The 22,203-nt window shown below is 37.2% G+C and overlaps 1 protein-coding gene across 1 annotated transcript; it reads left to right on the forward strand.

Annotated features, from left to right (window-relative positions):
• Positions 1–955: 955 nt before the first annotated feature.
• On the forward strand, positions 956–10,089 carry LOC134741780 (SUN domain-containing protein 3-like). Its single transcript, XM_063674675.1, has 5 exons — positions 956–1,174; positions 4,381–4,530; positions 5,527–5,661; positions 9,375–9,526; positions 9,662–10,089. Exons 1-5 carry the CDS (start codon positions 956–958, stop codon positions 9,960–9,962), a joined length of 957 nt encoding a protein of 318 aa, XP_063530745.1. The 3' UTR covers positions 9,963–10,089.
• Positions 10,090–22,203: the final 12,114 nt, after the last annotated feature.

The following is a 22,203-nucleotide window of genomic DNA, read 5'->3' on the forward strand; positions in this document are numbered from 1 at the left end:
AGCATGAATTTTTTGTTCTTCGCGTTTGCGGCGTTTTTGTAGGTTTGCTTCTTTCTTTAAATTTTGAGCCTCTTTCTGTAAACTTTTTTTGTCCACTGTAGTCATAATGCCTGCCCGATTAACGCGTTGTTGCAGTAAGAATTGTTTATCTTCTTCGATAGTCATCATATCTAAGGCTTTCGCGTGCGCAATGTCGAATAATTGTTCTATTTGGTTTAGCCATTCTTGTTCTTTTTTTTCTGCTACAGCGGAGCGTTTTGAAGCATTTTCTTTATTTTTTTTAAGTTTCTGCCACTCTTTAAAGTGGTATTCAATTTTGGCTATTACATGTTTCTTTAATCTTGTTGGTATTGCAGCTTTTTCCCATATGGTCAAGACGGAATGGGCGGTCGCCGTCGCAGACTCTCTTATAGTTTTTTTTTCATCGGTTTTAAAGTGAAAAAACAAACTTAGCACTTCACGTATTGACGGCAATTTTGTTTGCTTCAAACTTGGTGTTAACTGGCCTATAAGCCAGATGTTAGTTGTATTTCGCGTTGAGACGCGTATTCCACTGCTTGTAGACGCCATTACAATACTTCACAACGATACGCTTGAGGATTACGTGCAGACTCTCACAATAACGAAAATGGACTGAAGATCGTCCCACGCGGTCGCATCGCGGGGGTGTGAGAGGGGGGTGGAGGACGCGTCAGTGCATCGCTAGTAGGCAACGGCACTTGATTTCATTTAACAAGTCAAAATTTTATAACAAAAACGCACGAATAAATAGTTGGCTCGATTCATAAAATTGTTATATTTTTTTACATTTTTTAAAACTTTGACCTTCGGTAGCGACCTCTAAAACTAAATAAAAAAAATTAAAAAAAATTGTGTGGAAATAACTCATGCTAAATAACAATTTAAAGAGGTGCCCCATTCACTTTTCAGAAATCGAGAAATAAGGACCACCCTAATGAATGGCCATGACGATGACGATCGTCCATATCCCGCTAGAAATGGACGAGCCCGGCTTGCCAACCCTATCACGCCGTTCAGGGTGTTCGTATGTGTGAGTCTGTCGCTGTTGGTAGGGCTGCACGTGTACGCGTATCTGTGGGGCCCGCAAGAGATCGCGACCAGCATCTCGGACGTCAAGTACTTTGTGATGCAACTCTCTAGAGAAATATCACAGGTTGGTTGCATACCTTGATTAGGTATCATTTACAGCTGGATAGAGTGGTAAGAGCATGGTAACGATATGTTGATGATAAGCTTTTGAAAAAAAGAGGACTGATTCTTTAATTTTGAGTAGGTACCTACTTATCTTATTAATAAATAGGGTACATCCTCGTATACCTATACCTATACACATGTTATTTTTTTGTATGTTTGTTACTAATTTACGTACCTAAAATGGATTATAAAAATGTCCTTTGTTGACTACGGTACCCTAAAAATGTGATGCTATTATTATGAGATATTTTATGAGTTTCAGTGTTGTTTGTTGATAAATCTTGTGGGTGGGTGTGGAGGTACCTATCTAGTGATTGTGTAAATTTTAGGTTTCCCAATCCTCGGAAGCTGATATAGTAGGATAGGGATAACTATTATTTACTTAGGAGCTCAAAGCAAATCACGTATACGTAATAATTATAACGACACCAATCATGAAACATTAAAGAAAAATTTTTTTTATATGAACCGTAGGCTGTGACAGACGGAGAGACAGACAGGCGCACGAGTGATCCTATAAGGGTTCCATTTTTTCTTTTGAGGTACGGAACCCTAAAAAACTGGAGTAGGTATTATTGATACTTAACTGATACGATACCTACCATCTATAAAATGTCTACCGCTGCGTGCTGCGTGTAAAAAAATTTGAATGTCTTATTATTCTTTTATGTTACTAGCGACCCGCCCCGGCTTCGCACGCGTGCAATGCTGATGTATAATACATATAAGCCTTCCTCTTAAACCACTCTATCTATTAACCTTCTGGACGCCAATGACTTATATATGGGAACCGCAGGTCCAACGCCAAAGACGGATTAATCGGTCACAGACCACAGAGCAACATAGACCTATGTGCATGTGCATAAAGTTTAATTTCAGTTTTGACACTTCGGTGACGTGGCGTCCGAGTGACAGCTTTTGTGTTTGACACGGCGTCGAACAGGTTAAAAAAAACCGTAACAAGATCCGTTGTGTTGTTTTAAAGATCTAAGCACACATAGGGACAGACAGAGCAGGAAGCGACTTTGTTTTGTACTATGTAGTGACAACAAGTTTGTTTTCATATCTCATGCTCTGAAAGTGGGTTGTTGTTGTTCTAAAAAGTGCGCAGAAAGTGATACGTTTCAGCTCTAGTGCAAAAAAGTGGTCTACTCCTCTGCGTCCCCGTCCCACGAGCAACTGGGTGGAAACAAAATTTTAAAATAGTGTCTATTTCCCCGCCTGGAACAATCTGTACTTGTTCTAATTTTACTAATCCCGCATTGAATCGGTCTAAATAAAAAACCGGCCAAGTGCGAGTCGGACTCGCCCACCGAGGGTTCCGTACTTTTTAGTATTTGTTATAGCGGCAACAGAAATACATCATCTGTGAAAATTTCAACTGTCTAGCTATCACGGTTCATGAGATACAGCCTGGTGACAGACGGACAGCGGAGTCTTAGTAATAGGGTCCCGATTTTACCCTTTGGGTACGGAACCCTAAAAAATGGTGTAAGTAAATTGTTACAATAAATTATTCTTGATTTCTTTTGTTGAATTGTATTTACTCGATTTCATAAGGCGGGAACCAAAAGGAATACACCAAAATATTTTTTAAACCTTACACTTGCGTAAATGAGCAAAGGCAGAATCTTATACAGCCAAAGTTAGTTTGTACGATATTAAATGGGGTTTAAAAGTTATTTAGCACTATATTAATGAAAATAAAATAAAATATAAGATAAAATTGCCTATTTTATTCATTAAATTGTTATTTAAAAAAAATTATACTCGTAGTTGGTCAAGAAAATCTTGTAAGTACAAAGAGGCGCGAAATTCAAATTTTCTATGGGACGATATCCCCTTCGCGCCTACAGTTTTTAGCCGTCTTTTTCCACTGACAAGATTTGCTTGACCAACTATAAACATTTTTTCACCTCACTCGCTCGGAAAACCTCAGTTTATAGCGCGAAATCTGCGTGCAAAAGTCGAATTTTATCCGCTTGCGTGCAAAAGTTATTTTAATTTCGAACACGATGAATATGTGTGCTTTTATCTAGTTTATTTTGTTTGGATTTGCTTGTGTCATGTCTTGATTAATTAAATATGATTATTTTTATATGTATATAATTTTTTTCTTGCATCGCATTTTCCTCGCTGTAGTGAGGTAAAAAGATGTGTGTTCCGCACGGTTACAAAATTATTTGGCGTCTCGTGTCTTGAATGCCTCGCTACGCTCAGGAATCTTATCTTTGAACCATTCGCTTTGCTTATGGTTCAATCTTAGATTCCTTCGCTCGCTCAGCTTTCAATTTCAACACTCACGCCAAATAACCACTTTGCAGCCTTGCATAACTAATAACTACTATTATGTTGGCTAAATGACTGGGATGCCATTGACTATTGGGAGTTTTAGAACGAAAAAGTAAAAAAAAATTAAAGTAAGAGGCAATCCCGCTAATTTTGATACTATCATTCATCATTTTAAAATTACTGCAGTTTGTTAAAATATGTGTGTTTTCATAAATATTGCAATCTAAATTTAGCTAGAGGTTATTTATCTTCACACATGAAAAGTCACCGAATACAAGTAAGTCCTTAGGAAAAAAATCATGGCCGTAGGTATATTAGGTACTTTAATTACTGATATTGCAAAATTGCCTTGTCTTGTTTGGTTTCCTCGCATTCGATATGAAAAGTAGTGTTTAACTCGGGTGAAAGGCACCATTTCCGTCTCGGACTATTGGCGCTCTAACGTATTTTAATTTAATAATTATTCAGGTTGGCTAAAAAATAAGTGCATTCCCGTTGCCAGGGAGGTTTTGGGATTATACTGAACCACTTTTACTACATTATATTTCGGGGTTGGTCCCATAGTAAAAGTTGCTCAGTATAATCCCAAAACCTCCCTGGCAACGGGAATGCACTTATTTTTAAGCCACGGTGTATAAAAACCGCATAAAAATCCGTTCAGTAGTTTTCATTGAAAATATTACGATTTACTTTCTTGTTTAATAGTTGTGACAAAATACGGGCCTATATTTGCAACCACTGTGTGGCGCTGTCGTCGCGCACGGTCCCAATAGCATATCGTTTAAAAAAGTCTATCAGACCAGTTTCTCTTCATACTACCTAAATGCTTTGAGCTCAATTGAATTTACACTCCTACTGCCCTGTCTGATGAAGGTACATCGGAAACATGAGCGCCTGCAATCAGAGGTAGAGCGCGTGTCATCAGCGCTGCCGGCCGTGGCGGCGGCGGCGGGGCGCGCCAAGGAGGCACTGAGACCGTCGCACGCCAACAACCAGCACAGCCTGGTCGACTACGACCGACAGGTGAGCGTTGAGCACCTTCAGAAATCGCAGTGGTGGCGGCGGGGCGCGATAAGGAGGGCTGTAAACCGTCGTCGCGTGCCGAGAGTCGCGCAGCGTAATTTTTTTCAGTGTCAGTTTACTTTTTAAGAGGGTAGATCGTAGATCGCTGCGGCGTGTGAGTAGGTCACAATTAGAACTCGTCCGTTAGGTACCTACCTTTTTTGTGAAGAAATTGAAGATGATACATTACATAACATACTTGCTATAGTGCCGAAATTTCTGGAACATGGTAAGTAAATATGAGTAGGTACCTTTTCCGTTTTTAAACGTAGATATTGTTACATAGTTTGAAATCTATCTATAAAGTTACGTGTGTCTAATTGTCTATAATAACTAATGGCTCTGTGAGCTGTAGACCTCGCGATAAGTTTCTTAGAAATCGTGAAAGTGAAAAATACTTAGTTCAATTGAGTCATTATGACATTGAACTCACAGTCTTAAGAGCCATAGACCCTACTAATGCTTCAGTCATTTATGCTTATTTCAGCATGTTGATAAATTTCCAAATGGATCGACAAAAAAATAATATTATTATATCATAAAATCTGGTCACAAAATTTCAAGAGAATTAATTGGTTGAGAATTGCGACCTGTAGACAAGAACAACAGACCATACGAACGCATTTTGCCCCAAGTTAAAACGGAGACCTTCGCTGACACTTCGGTCAATTAGGCACATTTGTTTTGATACTTTCTGTACTTCATAATCATAATATTCATAATCATACTTTATTGCGACCATGGTTTTAAAGATGTTACACAATATTATAAACAGTTTCACATGGGCCCTGTTAGGACAAAGCAAGGATGTATGTACATATTTACACTAGAATATTATATTATTACACAAAAATCTTAAAAATGTCATAATTAAAAATCGTAAAAATAATATACATTAAAAAAAATATATAATAAAAATCCGTAAAATTCATCAGTTAAATATTACTTACCTTATAGATGGGTGATTACGCGCTGGAATCGGCGGGTGCTCGCGTTCTGGACACCGGAGATACCGTAGGCCACTTCCACTATGACGGGCCCGTTAGCTGGGCGCTGCACGAGCTCACGGCCTGGGCGTGCCACGAGTGCCAGGTTACTTACATTTCTTACAACCCCGTCAGTTGGAGCTGCACGTCGTAGGATAGTTATAATTATAACAGCAAACTTTATAATAGTGTAGGTACACTAGGTACCTGCTTTGGCTTTGTGTTCAGTTGTAAGACGAAGCTATGGACAAGCTCCCCGAAACCGCCTTTCCACACAAACGTAGTCCCTGTTTTCCTCTCTGGATATCAACATTATTGAAATTATTTTGACATACTTTGATGTATATTAACCACATCTATGTCCGCTCGTTTTTTTTCGATTTTTAGTGTTCCGTGCAAAACTTTGTTTTGACAAACGGAACACTTATGGGATCACTTCGGTCTTGCAAATCAGTTAAATGCGTTTTTCTCAGAGACCGTTTGACATAGATACCTAAAATTTGAAACAGTTATAGCAATTACCACCACTAATATTGTAAATAAGTCAAAACCGCTTATTTCTTATTTTAGGGGGTAATTTAGGGGGTTTAGAGGGGTAACCTGTTTTTTTTTGTAAGAATCGAGTGGGGTACCATTAGAAAGCTTGCAAAAAATGGAGTCGATAGACTGATTTTGACTTCATTTTAGACTGCAGTAGTTTCGATAAAAAATGCATTTAAAGTTGCAAGTTTTCATACAAAAAGATTTGTCTCTGTCCTGGGAATTTTCGGAAAAACTATAGCTAACAGGCAGCTAACCAGCCAGTACCCACTAAATCGAGTATGGAGACGGCGGGAAAATTATCAGGTTAACCTTATCTTTATTAGTTTTTTAACTGCAGCCTGATCTAAGGTTACTTAGGTTCAGTTACTAGCTTGGATCAGCTTCTTAGACTGGTAATATCATATTAGGAAGTCGTTTTAGCGAGAAAGATCTTTACTTAAAACTTTGGCATTGAAATTAATGACTTATGTGTGTGATACAAAGTTTAATTCAACTTGCTTATTTTTGTGGGTTATTTCATTTTTTTGTAATAGTCTACCAAACGCATGAGAGAAAAAAAAACTACAAAATACAACCTTGTTATAATGCAAATAAGCTTAAATTTCGAACGGGCTTTCCAAGTAATGTCGTCGCTATACTTACTCAACCTCATATCTGCAACAATCATTTGATGGAAATGTCGCTTTTCTTTTATTCGGAATACGGGTGTTTTTGTCATCAAATGAGTGTTGCAGATACGAGGTTGAGTAAGTATAGCGGCGATGTGTTCAGTAAGAATTATATTTATTGTTCGAGTAAACTTTAAATTTTTAAATTAAGAATTCCGTTTTTCATTGTCGTTTTGTTTTTTACACAATAAAGCACATAGAGAGACGTATAGGGATAACAAAGTCAAATAATATTTATTAGAGAGTATCTAATTCGTCGAAACAATATACACAATATCCCTTTGCATTAAGTACGATGACATTTATGTATAATTGTATACAGTATGTATATTTTTGATAGGATCGGTGAGAGCAGCAACCAGATCCCGTTCTGTTTCGAGAAAATAATCTTGGAAGACCTATAGTATGTGACAATTAAAAAAAATATTCTAGTTTTTGGAAACAGGTAAAGTTGACGAAATTGAGCGGATGTTGTTCAAACTTGTTTAAGAGATCGGCTCACTTTATCGGCCCGATAAGATACGTCAAATATTACGATTATATTACGATACGTTTTTGTTTGAACAAACGTCACTTTTGACACTGATATATCTAATACATATCGTATCTAGTCGTAATATTTGACGTATCTTAAAGTTCGAATCGGGCAGTTCATTTCGTCAACCTTAGAGCCAGCGACAAAAATATCAGTTAAGATTTGGTAAGCACTCATGAATCCAAGTTCTACTAAAATATTTTTTTCTTTTAAAAACAATAACGGAAAAGATTTTTTTTTTAATTCTTTAAAAACACGATAATATTATATATTTTTCCTCGTCCTAAATTCAAGACGTGCAGAAAATATAAATAACTTACTCATAACTTATACTTTTTTGACAGCTTAAGTAGAGTAATAACATTAATGCGGTTTATATTGTTATAAAAACATTATAAAAACTTAATTATAAAAACTCGGCCTGAAGTCAGTATCAAGTGAACGTAGTTTAGCGAAAAGGATTCATCCATAAAATATTATGACTTAAATTAATAGATTTTCTGTTTGAAAGAAAGATATTTTTTTTTAACAAATTGTGGATTAGATCCTTTTCCCTAAACTACGTCCAATTATTGATAGAGTCCGACTGTCACTATGTCATCATTAATGTCAAATTTCTATGAAAATATGACGTTTATCTCATTCTTACACTACTTACTTACACTCTCTCACTTTGTTAGCTTAGACAAACTCTACATTTTTAGCTGTTCTAAATAATATTAAAGTCTATATATATATATGGCATGGAACTAGAAACAGAATCAAATCAAAATAATAAGTTCTAAATTTAATTTAAATTGAAGCAATATAGAATACCGAGCTATAATGGTGAACCATAAAATTGACCTATTCGAGTCTGAGGGCTGAGTGCAACGTTACGCACTTGCCGTTTTGACTGCACAACTCCTATAAATTATCTCTTAGGTTTTTGTCGAATACAAGGGTCGCTTTTCGTATATACTTGCGAATGACTACATTGAGGATGAATGTGTCACTGAGTTTAATAGGATACTTTCCCAAAACACAAATTACCGTCTCCGCGACGTACTTTTGATGCAGGCATCTAATCGAGCCCGTTTCCGCCGAAGAAGATCACTTACTTTGACTACTTAGTACTTCCTTAGCACTTCCGTATCCAATCTGTTCCTTCTTAATCTTCATTAAGTATCTACAAAATGGTTCATTGAAATTTTTATTTTCTGTGATCTCTAAACGTGTCGTAACGACACGGTAGCTTGAACGTTTAATTAAACGTGGAATTACGAAACGAAAACGTAGAACTAACATTAGTAAGTAGCATTTGCACATAACAAGCAAAATGGAATACCTTCACAGCGCTTTGTACGTCGTTTTCCTATGAAAGGAAGACGTTTTGCGATAAGCGATAACTCAAAAACGGCTTGACTGATCATGTTGCCTATAGTTTTGGTTTAATGTCTTTATTAAACTCTACAGTCACGTTTTTTTTTCATACTTTTCGACCCATGGTTCAAACAAGGTTAGACATGGCGAAACTACGTCTGGTTTTAAGGTTCCTAGTTGACTACGGAACCCTAACTAAAAACAGGCAAACAACCTCTGTAAAGTATAACGATGCGCACGGAACACTAAATGCCTCGAGCTTTGACTCGGGCTTGGATAATTATTTAATTATTATGACTATTATAAGTTAGGAGCTTTTAAAAATTTGTATAGAATTCTTTTTTCTCTCCTAACTTTTATAATAAATCAAAATCGAAAAAATGTAACGAGAGGGCATAGCTGTGTTTAAGATACATCAAATTGTGTAAACATATTTTTCGTAATGTCAACTACGTTTGTACCTATGGACTATGGAGAAGTGATCGCCCCTATTCCTCTTAAACATGTGTGAATCAACTGTTTGTCCCTCGTTGCATGGTTGCGGTTAGTTGGCCAGAAGAAAAACCAGTTTTAAAATTGTCGCAACTAAGGTATTAGTAAAACGTGATACAACATTTATTATGACAGATAAGAACACAAAAAAAGTGGTTCTAGCTATGATTATTGCTAATTAATGGTCACATTTCCTTTTAAATGTCTCCATTGGTGCAGGCGGCGCGTGCGGTCATTCAGCCAGGGACGTTGCCGGGCCAATGCTGGGCTTTCAAGGGAGAGCGAGGCGAGGTCGTCATCAGACTGCTCGCCACCGTCCACGTCACGGGCCTCAGCCTCGAGCACATACCTCCACATATTGACCCTACCAGGTAAGTTCCTTGTTCCGGATATGTTTTCCGTTCCATCATATACCTATTAGGAAACCTATTTGATCCGAGGAAATGAATTACGGATCTAACACACATGGTCTGGTTCTGAAATGACCTGTACTTCTTGTACCACAGGGAAATACTATCAGCACCTCGTCAGTTTCAACTAGAAGGGCTAAAGTCCCGTGCGGACGCGTCGCCTCACGACTTCGGTATTTTCGAATACAACAAGAACGGAAATCCCATCCAGTACTTTGACGTAACTTGGCAAGCACCACAAGGGTTCAACATAGTACGGTTTAAGGTGCTATCCAACTGGGGGCACCCGGTGTACACATGCGTGTACCGCGTCAGGGTGCACGGGGACCTCCTGCCCGGACAGGCGCCGCGGAGCCTTGTGACTATCCAGGAGGAGGCAAGGATCGATAATGGATGACCAGACCTGTACCAGCTTAAATGTTAAATTTGAATTTACGTTATCTATCTACGAGGGCGGGTTGATAAGTTTCCGAAATGAAGACGAAAAAAACGATATTCAAATCTGACTAATAATTTTTTCTACATACCTACCTATGCTCCTTCTAGCTCGATATAACTACACCGAGGCTTTTCCGGGGCCATTATACCGTTTTCATATAATTTTCTGTAAAGGCCCTCACAGCTTAGAAGCCATTTTTGGCGTCAATTATTTTGGTGTTGGTGGATTTTTGGTCGTATTAGCCACTTAATGAAATTTGGACACATACGTAAGTCGCTGGGGTCCAAATCCTGCAAATTGGTCTCGAACTCCGGAACACGTCTTTGACGCTATGTCGTCTTCATATGAAATCATCTACCCAAGTGCGGACGGTACTAAAAGAAGGTTAAGAGCTAGTCTAGGGGACTAGCTCTTACACTCAGCGCAATGCAAGATGCAACAGTTTTAATCTGGGTTTGGTGTTTTTCCTTTTAAAACATAAAACTCTATAACAACTCGATCCTGGGTTTTCTCCATTTACAACGAAAATGGAAAACTGACTCAATTCAAAGCTCAATTTTTTTTTTAAAAACAAATAAACACTACCTGCTTTTTTTTATACTTAATTGAAAAATACTGCAAAGGACGATACTATCAGAAGAAATTTTTATGATTATTATTTTGATACTTAATTGTGGTTTCGGTTCTTTATCGACCCACCCTCGTATCGTGCGACATGTGCTTCCCGCCGCGTCTGTCTCATTGTCTTTATAAGCTAAGAGTCGATTAATTGTGCTAGCTCTATAGACTTATACTATATGTTCTGTTCGTTAATCATAACCAGTAGGTATTGCCATTATCGATTTCGTCTAGGTACCTATCTAAAATTTAGAAAAAAAGACCGTCACCGTAAAAGTTGTATAGGGGAAGTCGTTGATTTGTATTTTAGAATTAGACGAAGACACGTACGTAGTATGTCTGATGTAGGTACCAAGTATTTTATGATTAAGATATTTTCTTATCACTACCAGTAGGCTGAATAAATCATCTTTTCGATATTTTATGGTCTTCATTCACATGTCCAAGACGTTTTGTCATGCTTTTTATTGTCAAAGTTTTTTGGCTATAGGTACCTACAAGTTATTTTAATGTTTTTACCTAACTCTTTTATTACGAAGCTAAACCAGCTCCTTTCAGCTTGACTTTAACTTATTGGTTTTTCTGCAAAATCCATTACTTTTGCGCCATTAATGCCAGGTGCCCGGTCAGGGCTATTGTGTCCTTGCACAAAACGGGAGAAAGCCAAAACCAAACAGTAGATGTTAATCTGGGTGTCCGGCAGCCGAGGGTTATAAAAATACGTGTATTGTGTCCGGACAATGCGACAAAGGACATAAATTAACATGAGCAAAGTGATCATGAGCCCCCGCGGCGCGCGCGCACTAATGGGTTGACCAGCCCCGCCGCCCGCTGCTCGCCTCGCCGGCCGCCGGCCGCAGCCGCTCACAGCTCTACCTACTCAGCACGGCTTGACGTAGGTTAGGTTTTTACTTCTTAAAACTGACGGGAAGACAAAAAAAATACACAACACTAAGCAGAATACGCTAGTAGCTCGCGCTTCATCTGACTCTAAACACGTTGATTTCGTGTTTAAGGTGACATAGAAAAAGCTAATATAATAAATAATCCTTTATGTAACTTTTAACGAGCTTAGTTTACTTTTACTCAGTTTTCATAGAGCTTTCATGCTATCAATTATAAAAATTGCCCTATTCGCTTGTATAAAGGCCGAGTAAATGTTTATTACTCGACTTTCCTTACTTATCTAGCATAAAGTGTCGAAAAATCCATTACCCAACCCTTTATCAGCCACTGTACCAAGTTGCAAAATTGCTCTCACTAATAACTGTGCACTACTTAGCAAAACCAAATACTATGTTATGAGGCCTACAATTTTAAACCTATACAGATGTAGTGCATAATTGTTTTCCATCGTATTTCCACGGAAACGTACGACCGTGTCTTGCTATTTCAGTCAGTGTCGGTATAAAAAGTACTGAGGTTGACTGAAGTAGCATGACAAATACGAACGTTTCCGAGAAAATACGATTGAAAACAATTATGCACTACATCTGTACTTATTTGTGCAGCATCAAGCTATAAATTAAAAGTCTTATTAGTCTTATTACCGATAGTCTTATTAAGTAAATATTTATAGCTCATGTAGAGCACTACCTAAATGTCGAATAATATCGTCCGGCGACAGAGTTATTTGTGGCATGGCATTGGAATTCCAATAGTACCTACGCAATAAATCTTAGAATGTCTAATGGGAAAATAAGGAGTAGGCTTGCCTTACTTACAACATCTGTATTTAGATACTGTTACGTTATGTGTTTTTACATAGACATGTATGTAGAAGTTCAGGTAAATATTTACTGAGTTAACGCTAAAATAATGATGAATCACTAAAGTTTACATCTAGACTGCGAAGTTCATAAATTTCATGAGTAACCTAAATAATATTTCGTCTAGACTCTAGAATATTCTGTAGGTAGGTAGGTATTATTATGGTATTTATGGTGAATATGTTTTGTGCGTTACTTTTTTACCACGACAGTGGCAAATAAGAATCAAAATGTAAAAGGATCATTAAGCATGGTCGTCCACGACTTTGCCGGCTAGTGACAGAAAGTTTCAAACATGCAGCGTAAAGCTTTAACGGCTGTCAGAAACAGGTCGCTTCCCTTAGCAACATCACCAGAACATAGTCTAGTTGGTTAGTGCCGACAATATATGCTGCCTCGGGAGCACGATGCAGAGGACGTACCTAAATGCGAGTGGGTGGATAGTTACGTTATATTAGTATTACCAATTATTTTGGCCGTGGTCTTTCGACTCTTGAGGTTGTGTTATTATATACAACAAAAATATATGCCCGGTTTTCTCTTAAACTTAAAAATACTTACGCAGTAATTAGATACTATAACTATGAATACTTACAAAAAAGTGAGTATTAGTTTCTTGTTTCTTGTGGAATTGACAAATGACAATTGGCAACTGAAAAAAAAAAGATGTTAAGATATTGAGAATAATAGCTGGTCATGCGCAAAATCGGCGTACTTAACATCATCGATAGCATTATTATTACAAGAAAAATAGAGCAACTATTAATGTCCAGGCGGCTGGTCTATTCATCAAGAACCTTCGACAATAGATAGAAGTCATAAAGGGTGAAAGCACTCCTTGAAATTTATCCTTTCGGGTGAGCGCCGCCTACGTGCACCTACTCTCGATATTAATGATGTGATCTTAGTTCAAATGTCTTTCGCAGTCTCTCCTTGACGTGAATTGATGATAGCCAAATGGTCCAAGTTTGTTTGTTTGGCCACCTAAATATTTTGTGAATTGCGGTGCTGTAATTTATTTATTTAAACTTCATTGCACGATATAAAATTGTACAAATGGCGGACCTAATGCCTTAAGGCATTCTCTACCAGTCAACCATCGGGTCAAACAAAAACTTGTAGTTAGTGCAGGATTGTAGACAACGAAAGGGAATATGAAACACAAATCAAGTTATTCTAAACAATATTCTATTTATACACTTACACATATAAAAATAATAGCAATACATACCTACATATATACAAACATGTATACATACATATATAAATAAATATATTATGTACCCACTGTATACTTATACAGGGTGTTTCTAACCATGGGGCTTTAAATTCAGGGCTCGATTCTACTCCCCAAACTGAGCTACTTTTATTATGGGACCAACCAAATCGCCAAAAAAAAAATTGGTTTTTCATACATTTTGGCTGATCAGATGTCGACGTTTTCCATGGAAAAGCCAATTTTTTTTTCGCGATTTTGGGGTCAGTCCCATAATAAAAGTAACTCAGTTTTGGGAGTAGAATCGAACCCTGAATTTAAATCCCCAAGGTCAGAGACATACTGTATAGTAACATGCGGGTCATTTATCTTTAAGCGAGTTAGAGAGGTGCTAATCCAGCTAAATATAAATAAATAGTAATGTACTTACAGCGAGCTGCAAAATTGCATTGACTTATTATGAAAGGAATTCATTCATAAAGTGGATATGCACTTTTGCAGCTCGGTGTAGGTACATACAACATGTATCGTTTGTTCTGATAACATACTAGTCGTAAAATAAGATATTGTTTTTGTACCTTTGTGTCTGTACTTTTAATATACAGTAAAACCTGGTTAATTGACACCTGGATAAATGGGAAACCTGTATAATTGGAACCAAATAGCTGGCCCCGGTCCCTTGACGACATAAGGCCTCAATTGCAATTTCGGAACCTGGTTAAATGAAATTCTGATTTTAAAATTTTAGTTGACTTGACCTCTGTAATTAAAATGTTTAGCATCAGAGCCTCTATAATTGAAACGATGTTGTGATATCGCTGCTTAACAGTGGCACAACTCAAAATGAAATGCTAATGCATTTAATATTCTATCTTTTACTGGTAAGATTTAAAATTAAAAGACATTTCATTTTGTTTTGTGCCACTGTTCACGATAAGCAACGATATGAAGGGTCAGTTGTCCTAGGTTGAGACAAGCGGATACAGTGAAACTGCGATATCTTGGAAACTATGTGTTACCAGCTTGTGCCGTCTGTCAAGCAAGAGCAGGCTCAGGGACCCCCAGCACCTCCCCAATACGCGAGCGCGCCTCGGAGAAGGAGCATGTTGCTACGAGCGTTATTGTGAATGCGTGCGGCAAAAGTATATTTTGCGCAATTTTTAACCAAGATATAGAATCGAGTTTGACGTTATTTAATTTTTTGTTGTGTTCTATGTGTATTAAAGTTTGTTTGGAGCTAAATATTTTTAAATTTCGATCACTCTTTGGTACAGTTTTTTTATTGTTTAAAAAACACCCCTAGTGTCACAATTAAATATTTGTATTTTTAAATTAAAGGAAAAATGGAAAAATTTACACCCCCGACAGGACTCGAACCTGCGACCATTGGAACACCGGTCCAATCGTTTCTGCCAACTGAGCCACGGAGGCCTACCACCCTACCAGATGTGCGCGAATTTTTCCATCCCTTCCCTCAACGCATTAAGGGTGGCGTCTTAAACATTTGAATGTAGTACCTATACAATGAAACAGGTCTCATGTTTAATGAAACATGATGTTCACTGAACACCATTTACCAGTACACAATGAAACTAACTCATAATTTTTTTTAAATAATTAAAGAATATGTGCGAAATTTGTGATAGTAAAATACCATGAAAATGTATAATAATTTGTCTATTATTTGGCAAAATATAAGATACCTAACTTTAGAAACGGCTGAGATAGGATGGTTTATATATGTTGAATGTTTCATTGATGACTTGTCTAACATTGAAACGGTCGTTTATAAAACATTATGTTGTCAGAAAGTGTATGATATCAAGCATGGAGATGCTCAAACCCTCCCACGTCCACCTAGATAGCAATCATGCTCCGTGGATATCAAAAGACGTACCTTTCTCACAGGATGCCGTACTATACGTGCCGACCAGATTCTCGATTCACAATGAAACTCAAGTTGTATACAATGAAACAAGACTTTAGCTTTTATATATTTCAGCAATCTTATAATCATTTCATATGTCGGAAACCTTTTAAATAATCAATTTCAGCCTACCACTATTTTCTCCTTTCCTTTCTCATTAATTGATTGAAAGCATATATTATTGTATTAATGTCACTTATTTATTTCAATGTTTATTAATAACGATGTTTCATGGTAGACTATAATTATTATAACTTTTTCACTGTAAAAATTAGTGTTTCATTGAAAACATATACAAATACACAATGATACAAAACTAATAAAAAAAAGGTTTATAATACAGAAACTATTAAATATAAGTAGAAACAATTAAATATAAGAATGCCATAAGATAGCCAACTAAATTGTTTATCTTCATACGAAATATCACACTCATAACTTAAAAAAAACACCAGAGACAGGAAGGTTTGAACTTTTAATTTTTCATTGATCAACTACAAGTACTACCCTACCTAATTTAGTTTTTGTTATGTGATATGATTTTCCCATGGAGGGTAGTTTAATGTGTTTATCGACATTACGCACTGATTGATTAGTTATTGATAGTTTAGTTAGTTTTTGTTACTCGTTCGAGCTACTTTACGTAAAATATGCCGAAACGGAAACAACACTTGGTCCGTTCGTGATAAATTAAAAATTATAACTGGCTATAACAGTGGAAAGTCGCGTAAAGGACCTGTGCGACCAGTTTTTATAGTACAATAGACTGTTTGAGAAACATAGTTACATAAATAAATAATAAATATTATAGGACTTTCTTACACAGATTGACTAAGTCCCACGGTAAGCCTTAGATGACGATATATATAATATATAAATACTTAAATACATAGAAATCACCCATGACTCAGGAACAAATATCTGTGCTCAGCACACAAATAAATGCCCTTACCGGGATTCCAGCCCAGGACCATCGGCTTCACGGGTCACTACCCACTATAACTTATAGGCCAGACCGGTCGTCGCCGGTCGCATGGTTATTTTTACAAAAAAAGAAATAATAATATATTTTTTAATACAGTTGCTCAAAAAGTGCTACTTTTCGTGGCTGTTTAGCGTGCGGAAAGTTGGTTTTCGCGAACTAGTGCTTTTTACTTTTCCAATTTTTTAAAATGTTTACTTGTTCCAATTCATGACTACTTATTGATGAGTGTTAATATTAGTTTCCTTTAAACGTCGTAATCAACATAAAAACCTACTGTTAATGTAAGAATACGAAAAATATGCATATTTAATATGTTATTACTTACCTCTTCATCATTATAAGTATTATAACACGTTTATTTTTTAATGTTGAAAAACCGTTCTTAATAAGTTGTCTGAATGGAACGGAACGCCTGTCAAAGAAGAGGCGTATTTTCATACTGCAAGAATGTTTTAAGTTTTCAAAGGCAACATTCGATATTGTTTTTATAAATATATGATACACAAATAATCGTAAATAACGATATTTAGGTAATAATAGTACACTGTTTTAATATTTTCAATTGTTTCTGTCTTATAGAACATGCATTTGAAAAAAACTTTCATTGAAGTGGGTTCAACAATAATAACAATATCTATTCTAGTCGAATAAAAGCTAGAAAAACACCTCTTCATAATGTCAATGTCAATGATGACAGTGTCACAGAATTAATAATATAAAAGTTTCGAATTCCATTCCTTACTTATTGCTTTTCTCATTTTTTCGCAACTGTATTAAAAAACGTCGTTCGATACACGTGCGGATATGTCATATACTTTCCGCACTAGCCGAAATGTACTATTCTAATGCAAAACAGTTTTACTCTTTTAAAACATAAAAACATAAAAAAAAAACATATTTATTCCTCTTTACAAATTCAAGTTGATGCTTACACATAATAAAGAACTATAAGTACAGTACAGAATTCGAAAGAACAGGGTTTGTGCCTTCAAGTTGACCTGGTTCCTACACTAAGCGGGGCCTGTCCCATACATATTTTTATATCCAGATAAAAGCTGACATCTGTTACTTTCAATAAGGAAATAACTATTAAATTTGATAATCAATCAATCAATCAATATATATATATTTATTTCAGACCACAGTCCATGTTTGTTATAATATTAGTGACTTATTGATTAAAATAATATTTTGTACTGCAAAGATACATATTTTTATTTCTACGATTTATGAAATTCACCTATTCATTAACTTTCCTCAAATTCGCACCAATTTGTTGATTTTGTTCCGTAAACGAGGACCTATAATTGACACTACATATTTCAAACGTGGAAAACTTTCTACTCCGCACTGAAAGTTGTTTTTATATAGGACTTATGGGAGGCATTTTTTTGTCAAAAAGTCAAATTCGACAAAGTTAAAACACCTCAGAACTATCTCAATCTGAACACAATCAGAAAAATGTTATGTATAACTTGCATAAGAAAATCCCGCATAAACTGGAAGCTGATTTCTACTTAAGTACAATAATAGTACAATCGGATTAAGTCTAACCTCGAAATCCTTCCAAAGTTATGAAATTTGGTATGTATGTTAATTAAAGGTCTCGTTTTCATGTCCACACTATTTCACATTTGGGGACCTCGAGGAATCGCAGCCATCTTGGAAAATGTGTACCATCCTGGAGAAATTTGCGTTTTACTCTAAATCTACGTTCTCTGTGAAAATATATTGTAAGGCAACATTAAAGCTTATTAAATTCTACACAAAAAAGTCCTAGATATCTTTGCGGAAAAAATAAATACATCTTGTTATGGAAAATAATAGCTGAATCCAGATTTAGCGCTTATACCCTTTGAGGGGATATTCTCTTAATAGGAAATTTGTAGGAATATGAATTCCACTTTTGTCTATACATTTGTACACGTTATACCCCAATATCAACATTTTACTCGACTGCGACTTAAACAGAAAGTAGGGTTATGGGTTTAAATACTGATAATCAGTACACCCTGTAGCTTAGAATAGTCTGAATACTGGACGGATTTTTAAAATGCCACATCGGTAGATTCCTCTTGCCCTTCACAACCTGTTTACACTTGTTTTATTAAAGAAAAATCAATACAGCCGCCATGAGAGGATGCCGAATATTAAATCATATTTTTACATCTAGCGCCTAAACTGTTGAGTGGATTTCAATGAAATAGACATCAGTAGATCCATAATTAGTACACGAGTGCTATGCAATACAAATTTACTAAAATAAATGTAGGAAAAATATTTAGGACTTAAAAATGTGACTGCAAAAACAGATTTTAGGTCTTAAATGGGGTTTAAACAATAGTGACGAAATTTGACACCTACAATTTCAGGGATCCCTGTTTGCGTGTCATAACATTAGAGCTTCGGGGACAACGGGGATGAAACGCCATCTTGAAAAGTATAAGTCTTTTTTGGTTTTTCTTTTAACGTGTGGACATGAAAAAGAGACTTTCAATTAACATACATACCAAATTTCATATTTTGGAAGGATTTCGAGGTTAGACCTAATCCGATTGTACTATAAATTGATTTCAATTTTATCTTAATTTGATATTATATCATTCGCTTGTTCAACTCGCTTGTACAAGCTAATATTGCAGGTGCGGACGAGTTCCTCTGCGAGTTAAATAATATAACAAATTAAGTTGGTATTATTTTCAATCGAAATGTACCATTTGAGTGGGTAGATATTAAGAAATTGTCACAAAAATCTTATTTTAAGTTCTGTCCCTATTCACCCCAGCCATCCCTATTCACCCCGGTTGACGGTATTTGTTCGATCTGAAATCCGTATTACGACTTCAGCCATATCAAATCCTTTTAACCCGGAGGATTTTTGGCAGTATTAAAGTTTATCAAGCCTTTGTAACAGTTGGCAATATTTAGTAGGTAGGTAGTTACGGGCGAGTGGTCACGAAAGGCTTGGTGGCGAAGGATTACGGACGCAGTTTCACGGTTGGCAGCGTTGCTGTGTCGGCGGGTGGCGAGACGGCAGCGTAATGAAACTAATGAATGCCGGGGTACGTGAGGAAAAAAATACGACCTTCTTAAAGAACTCTGAAAATCTTATCTTGATCGATATTACATTCTTTTGTCATTAGTTATTTCTCCATTACTCGCAGTGCATCTTGGTTACGCCAATATGCGGACGAGATTCAATAAAAGTAATATCAAATCAATATGAGAGTAATGTCAGCAGCAGTACTGCAGCAACTTTCGGTTTTTGCGTTTTCTCCAAGACTCAAATGCATGTTACAAATTGTTAGACATTTCCGTTTAATGTATTGCAGCGTTTATGGCGTAGGTATGTAATGTTTATACGTTACACAAGGATAGAGGTAGAAACTGGATTGATAGAAACTGGATTGTGTGAAAATATGTTACTTGTTTATTTCATGCAAAAATAATGTCTCAAGTCTCGTGAATATGAGTTGTAATATTCACTGAGCTCTACATTCACGCCATGCGTATTCAGTTTTCAGGGCCGAGGTGCGTATAGTAAAACTTATTCGAAACTAACTTCTTTAAAAAATTAACCGCTCCTATGTCAACCTTACGCCATAGGCAAAGAGATCCCTTTTGTATTGTTAGTTAAGAAGTTCATCTGAAATTATTTCTACTTTACGCGTAGGTGTATCCGTTGGCAACCTCTTTAAATATCCTGCTACTGTTGGCAGTCATTGTTTGTCGGGTTTTGTCCCGTTCCGTCCGCTCGGCTGGCTCCGCTAAATGTCGCCTTCAGGAAATGCGATTTTAACAGCGAAAACATCCGAATTACGAGTCATCACTATTCACTCCGTTGCCTCCGGGCAATAGCGTGTTGTTGTCAAACCCCTTACCCTTTACTTATACTGAGCTACGATAAAAAATATACCTACACAAAGCCCATTTCATAGGAATTTTATTGTGCTTGTATCTAAGTACCCAAAGTTTTTTGGCCTCGATAGATTTTTAAAGGATCAATGACATTTTTTGTAGAACGAGTTGGATCTTAGTAAACAGCGCAAGATGATTAGACGGGCTTCTAAACAGTATCAAATGGCTAGGTGTTTGTTGAAAATTGGATCGTAATTACTATAATGGAATTTCAATTAAGTATAATGGACATTTGGAAAGGCCGCAAACAAGAGTTATCTCGCAGTGACAGCGAAGGGTTCGCAGCAGGTATGGCCGTATGGCGCGATCGGCCCTTCATAATTTACAAAAAGAGCCATTTATTAAAATAGAGCCCTTAGTAATTACTGGGCCTTCATTCCGACATATTCGCTACCTGCCGACAATTTGCCATTCGGCCCTTTGTCTGGCGGCGTGGCGCCCTAAAGGGTTCTAATTTTAAATGCGGCGTGTAACTATTCGCCCTTTATTCGTAAATTTCTCTTTCGCGGTGGTTAGCCGGCTCGCTACTTGCTGGACGCAATATGGCGCGGTTTTTTGTCGCGGGCAAGGGTACACATTAATTGGGTACAACATTGGCTTTGTTTAGTTTTTTTTGCAGTTGCCGTTCAATACTACGAGTATTTTTCTGTATTCAAAGATTACAATGGTCTCGGTGGTCAAGATCACGCGCGACAAATTCAAGTCGCGTGCAAACATTGATACCGGTGTTTTATACTGTTCCAAATTAGGAAGACATATCTAATAGTTTGCTTGAGAATTAAATAGAAGAACGTTATGAATTAGGCCAGCGGTTCTCAAACTTTTTTGGAGACGGAACCCTTTCGGAAAGCGAAATATTTGACGGAGCCCCAAATAAAAAATCTTTCGTCACTATTGAACTGTGAAGAGCTGGTTTTTGATTTATTTTTTCTCACGGAGCCCCTATAGAGGCCTTGCGGAGCCCTATGGATCCACGGAGCTCACTTTGAGAATGTCTGAATTAGGCAATCAGACCAGTGTAGCGTCGTATAATATTACACGGACGAGCATCCAGACCGGGCAAGGCAAACAGTGGCAGCGGCCATCGGCGCAGTTTGTCCGCAAACACGGATCGAATGAATATAGACAAACGTGTGTACGCTTGCAGATCGCGTTACAACAACAAATATTCTTGTTTATTTATAGAGCCGCGAACAGCGCCGTTCGGGCGGCTGCCCCGCGCCTAATGCAATGCAGTCGCCATGGTAACGCTGCAACACCCCATACACATGGGAGACCATAAAAAATAACAAAAAGGGAAAACAGAAAACTCACCCGACTTCACCCCGGTTCCTGTCGACGCGAATGTCCGAGAGTTCCCTTCTTTCAAACATAATTTATGGTCTAGAGGAAATAAAACATAAAAAATAGAAAAGGAAAAACGACGGCACACACGATAAAAAAGCTCGTCGTAAAAGTGCGAGCGGGGCGCCGGGAGCGGGCGCCGCCGCCCCGCGGGCGTAACCCTTCCGCCGCCCGCCTCGCCCACTGCCAAAGGGTTAGGGCGACTTACCCTCGCCTCCGATCTATGTACCCAAACTACAGCTACACTTATGTAGAGACTACTGAGAAATGGCTGAAAGTATTTGTTAAATCTACTGCATTGCTGCAATGTTAGCATGCGTGGTCATTTGGTGGGTGGATTGGATTCATTCGTCTAATGCGACGTTGCGGACTAATGCTATAACAAAAAACCGGCCAAGTGCGATTCGGACTCGCGTTCCAAG

Source organism: Cydia strobilella, chromosome 5, assembly GCF_947568885.1.
Source record: "Cydia strobilella chromosome 5, ilCydStro3.1, whole genome shotgun sequence".
Classification (NCBI taxonomy): domain Eukaryota; kingdom Metazoa; phylum Arthropoda; class Insecta; order Lepidoptera; family Tortricidae; genus Cydia; species Cydia strobilella.

Bases quoted from the DNA above. Each gene is read 5' to 3' on its own strand.
- LOC134741780 (XM_063674675.1), top strand. From the start codon at position 956: ATGAATGGCCATGACGATGACGATCGTCCATATCCCGCTAGAAATGGA. The intron at 4,531-5,526 runs GTGAGCGTTGAG...CTTACCTTATAG, and splicing joins TGGTCGACTACGACCGACAG to ATGGGTGATTACGCGCTGGA. The intron at 5,662-9,374 runs GTTACTTACATT...CCATTGGTGCAG, and splicing joins GGGCGTGCCACGAGTGCCAG to GCGGCGCGTGCGGTCATTCA.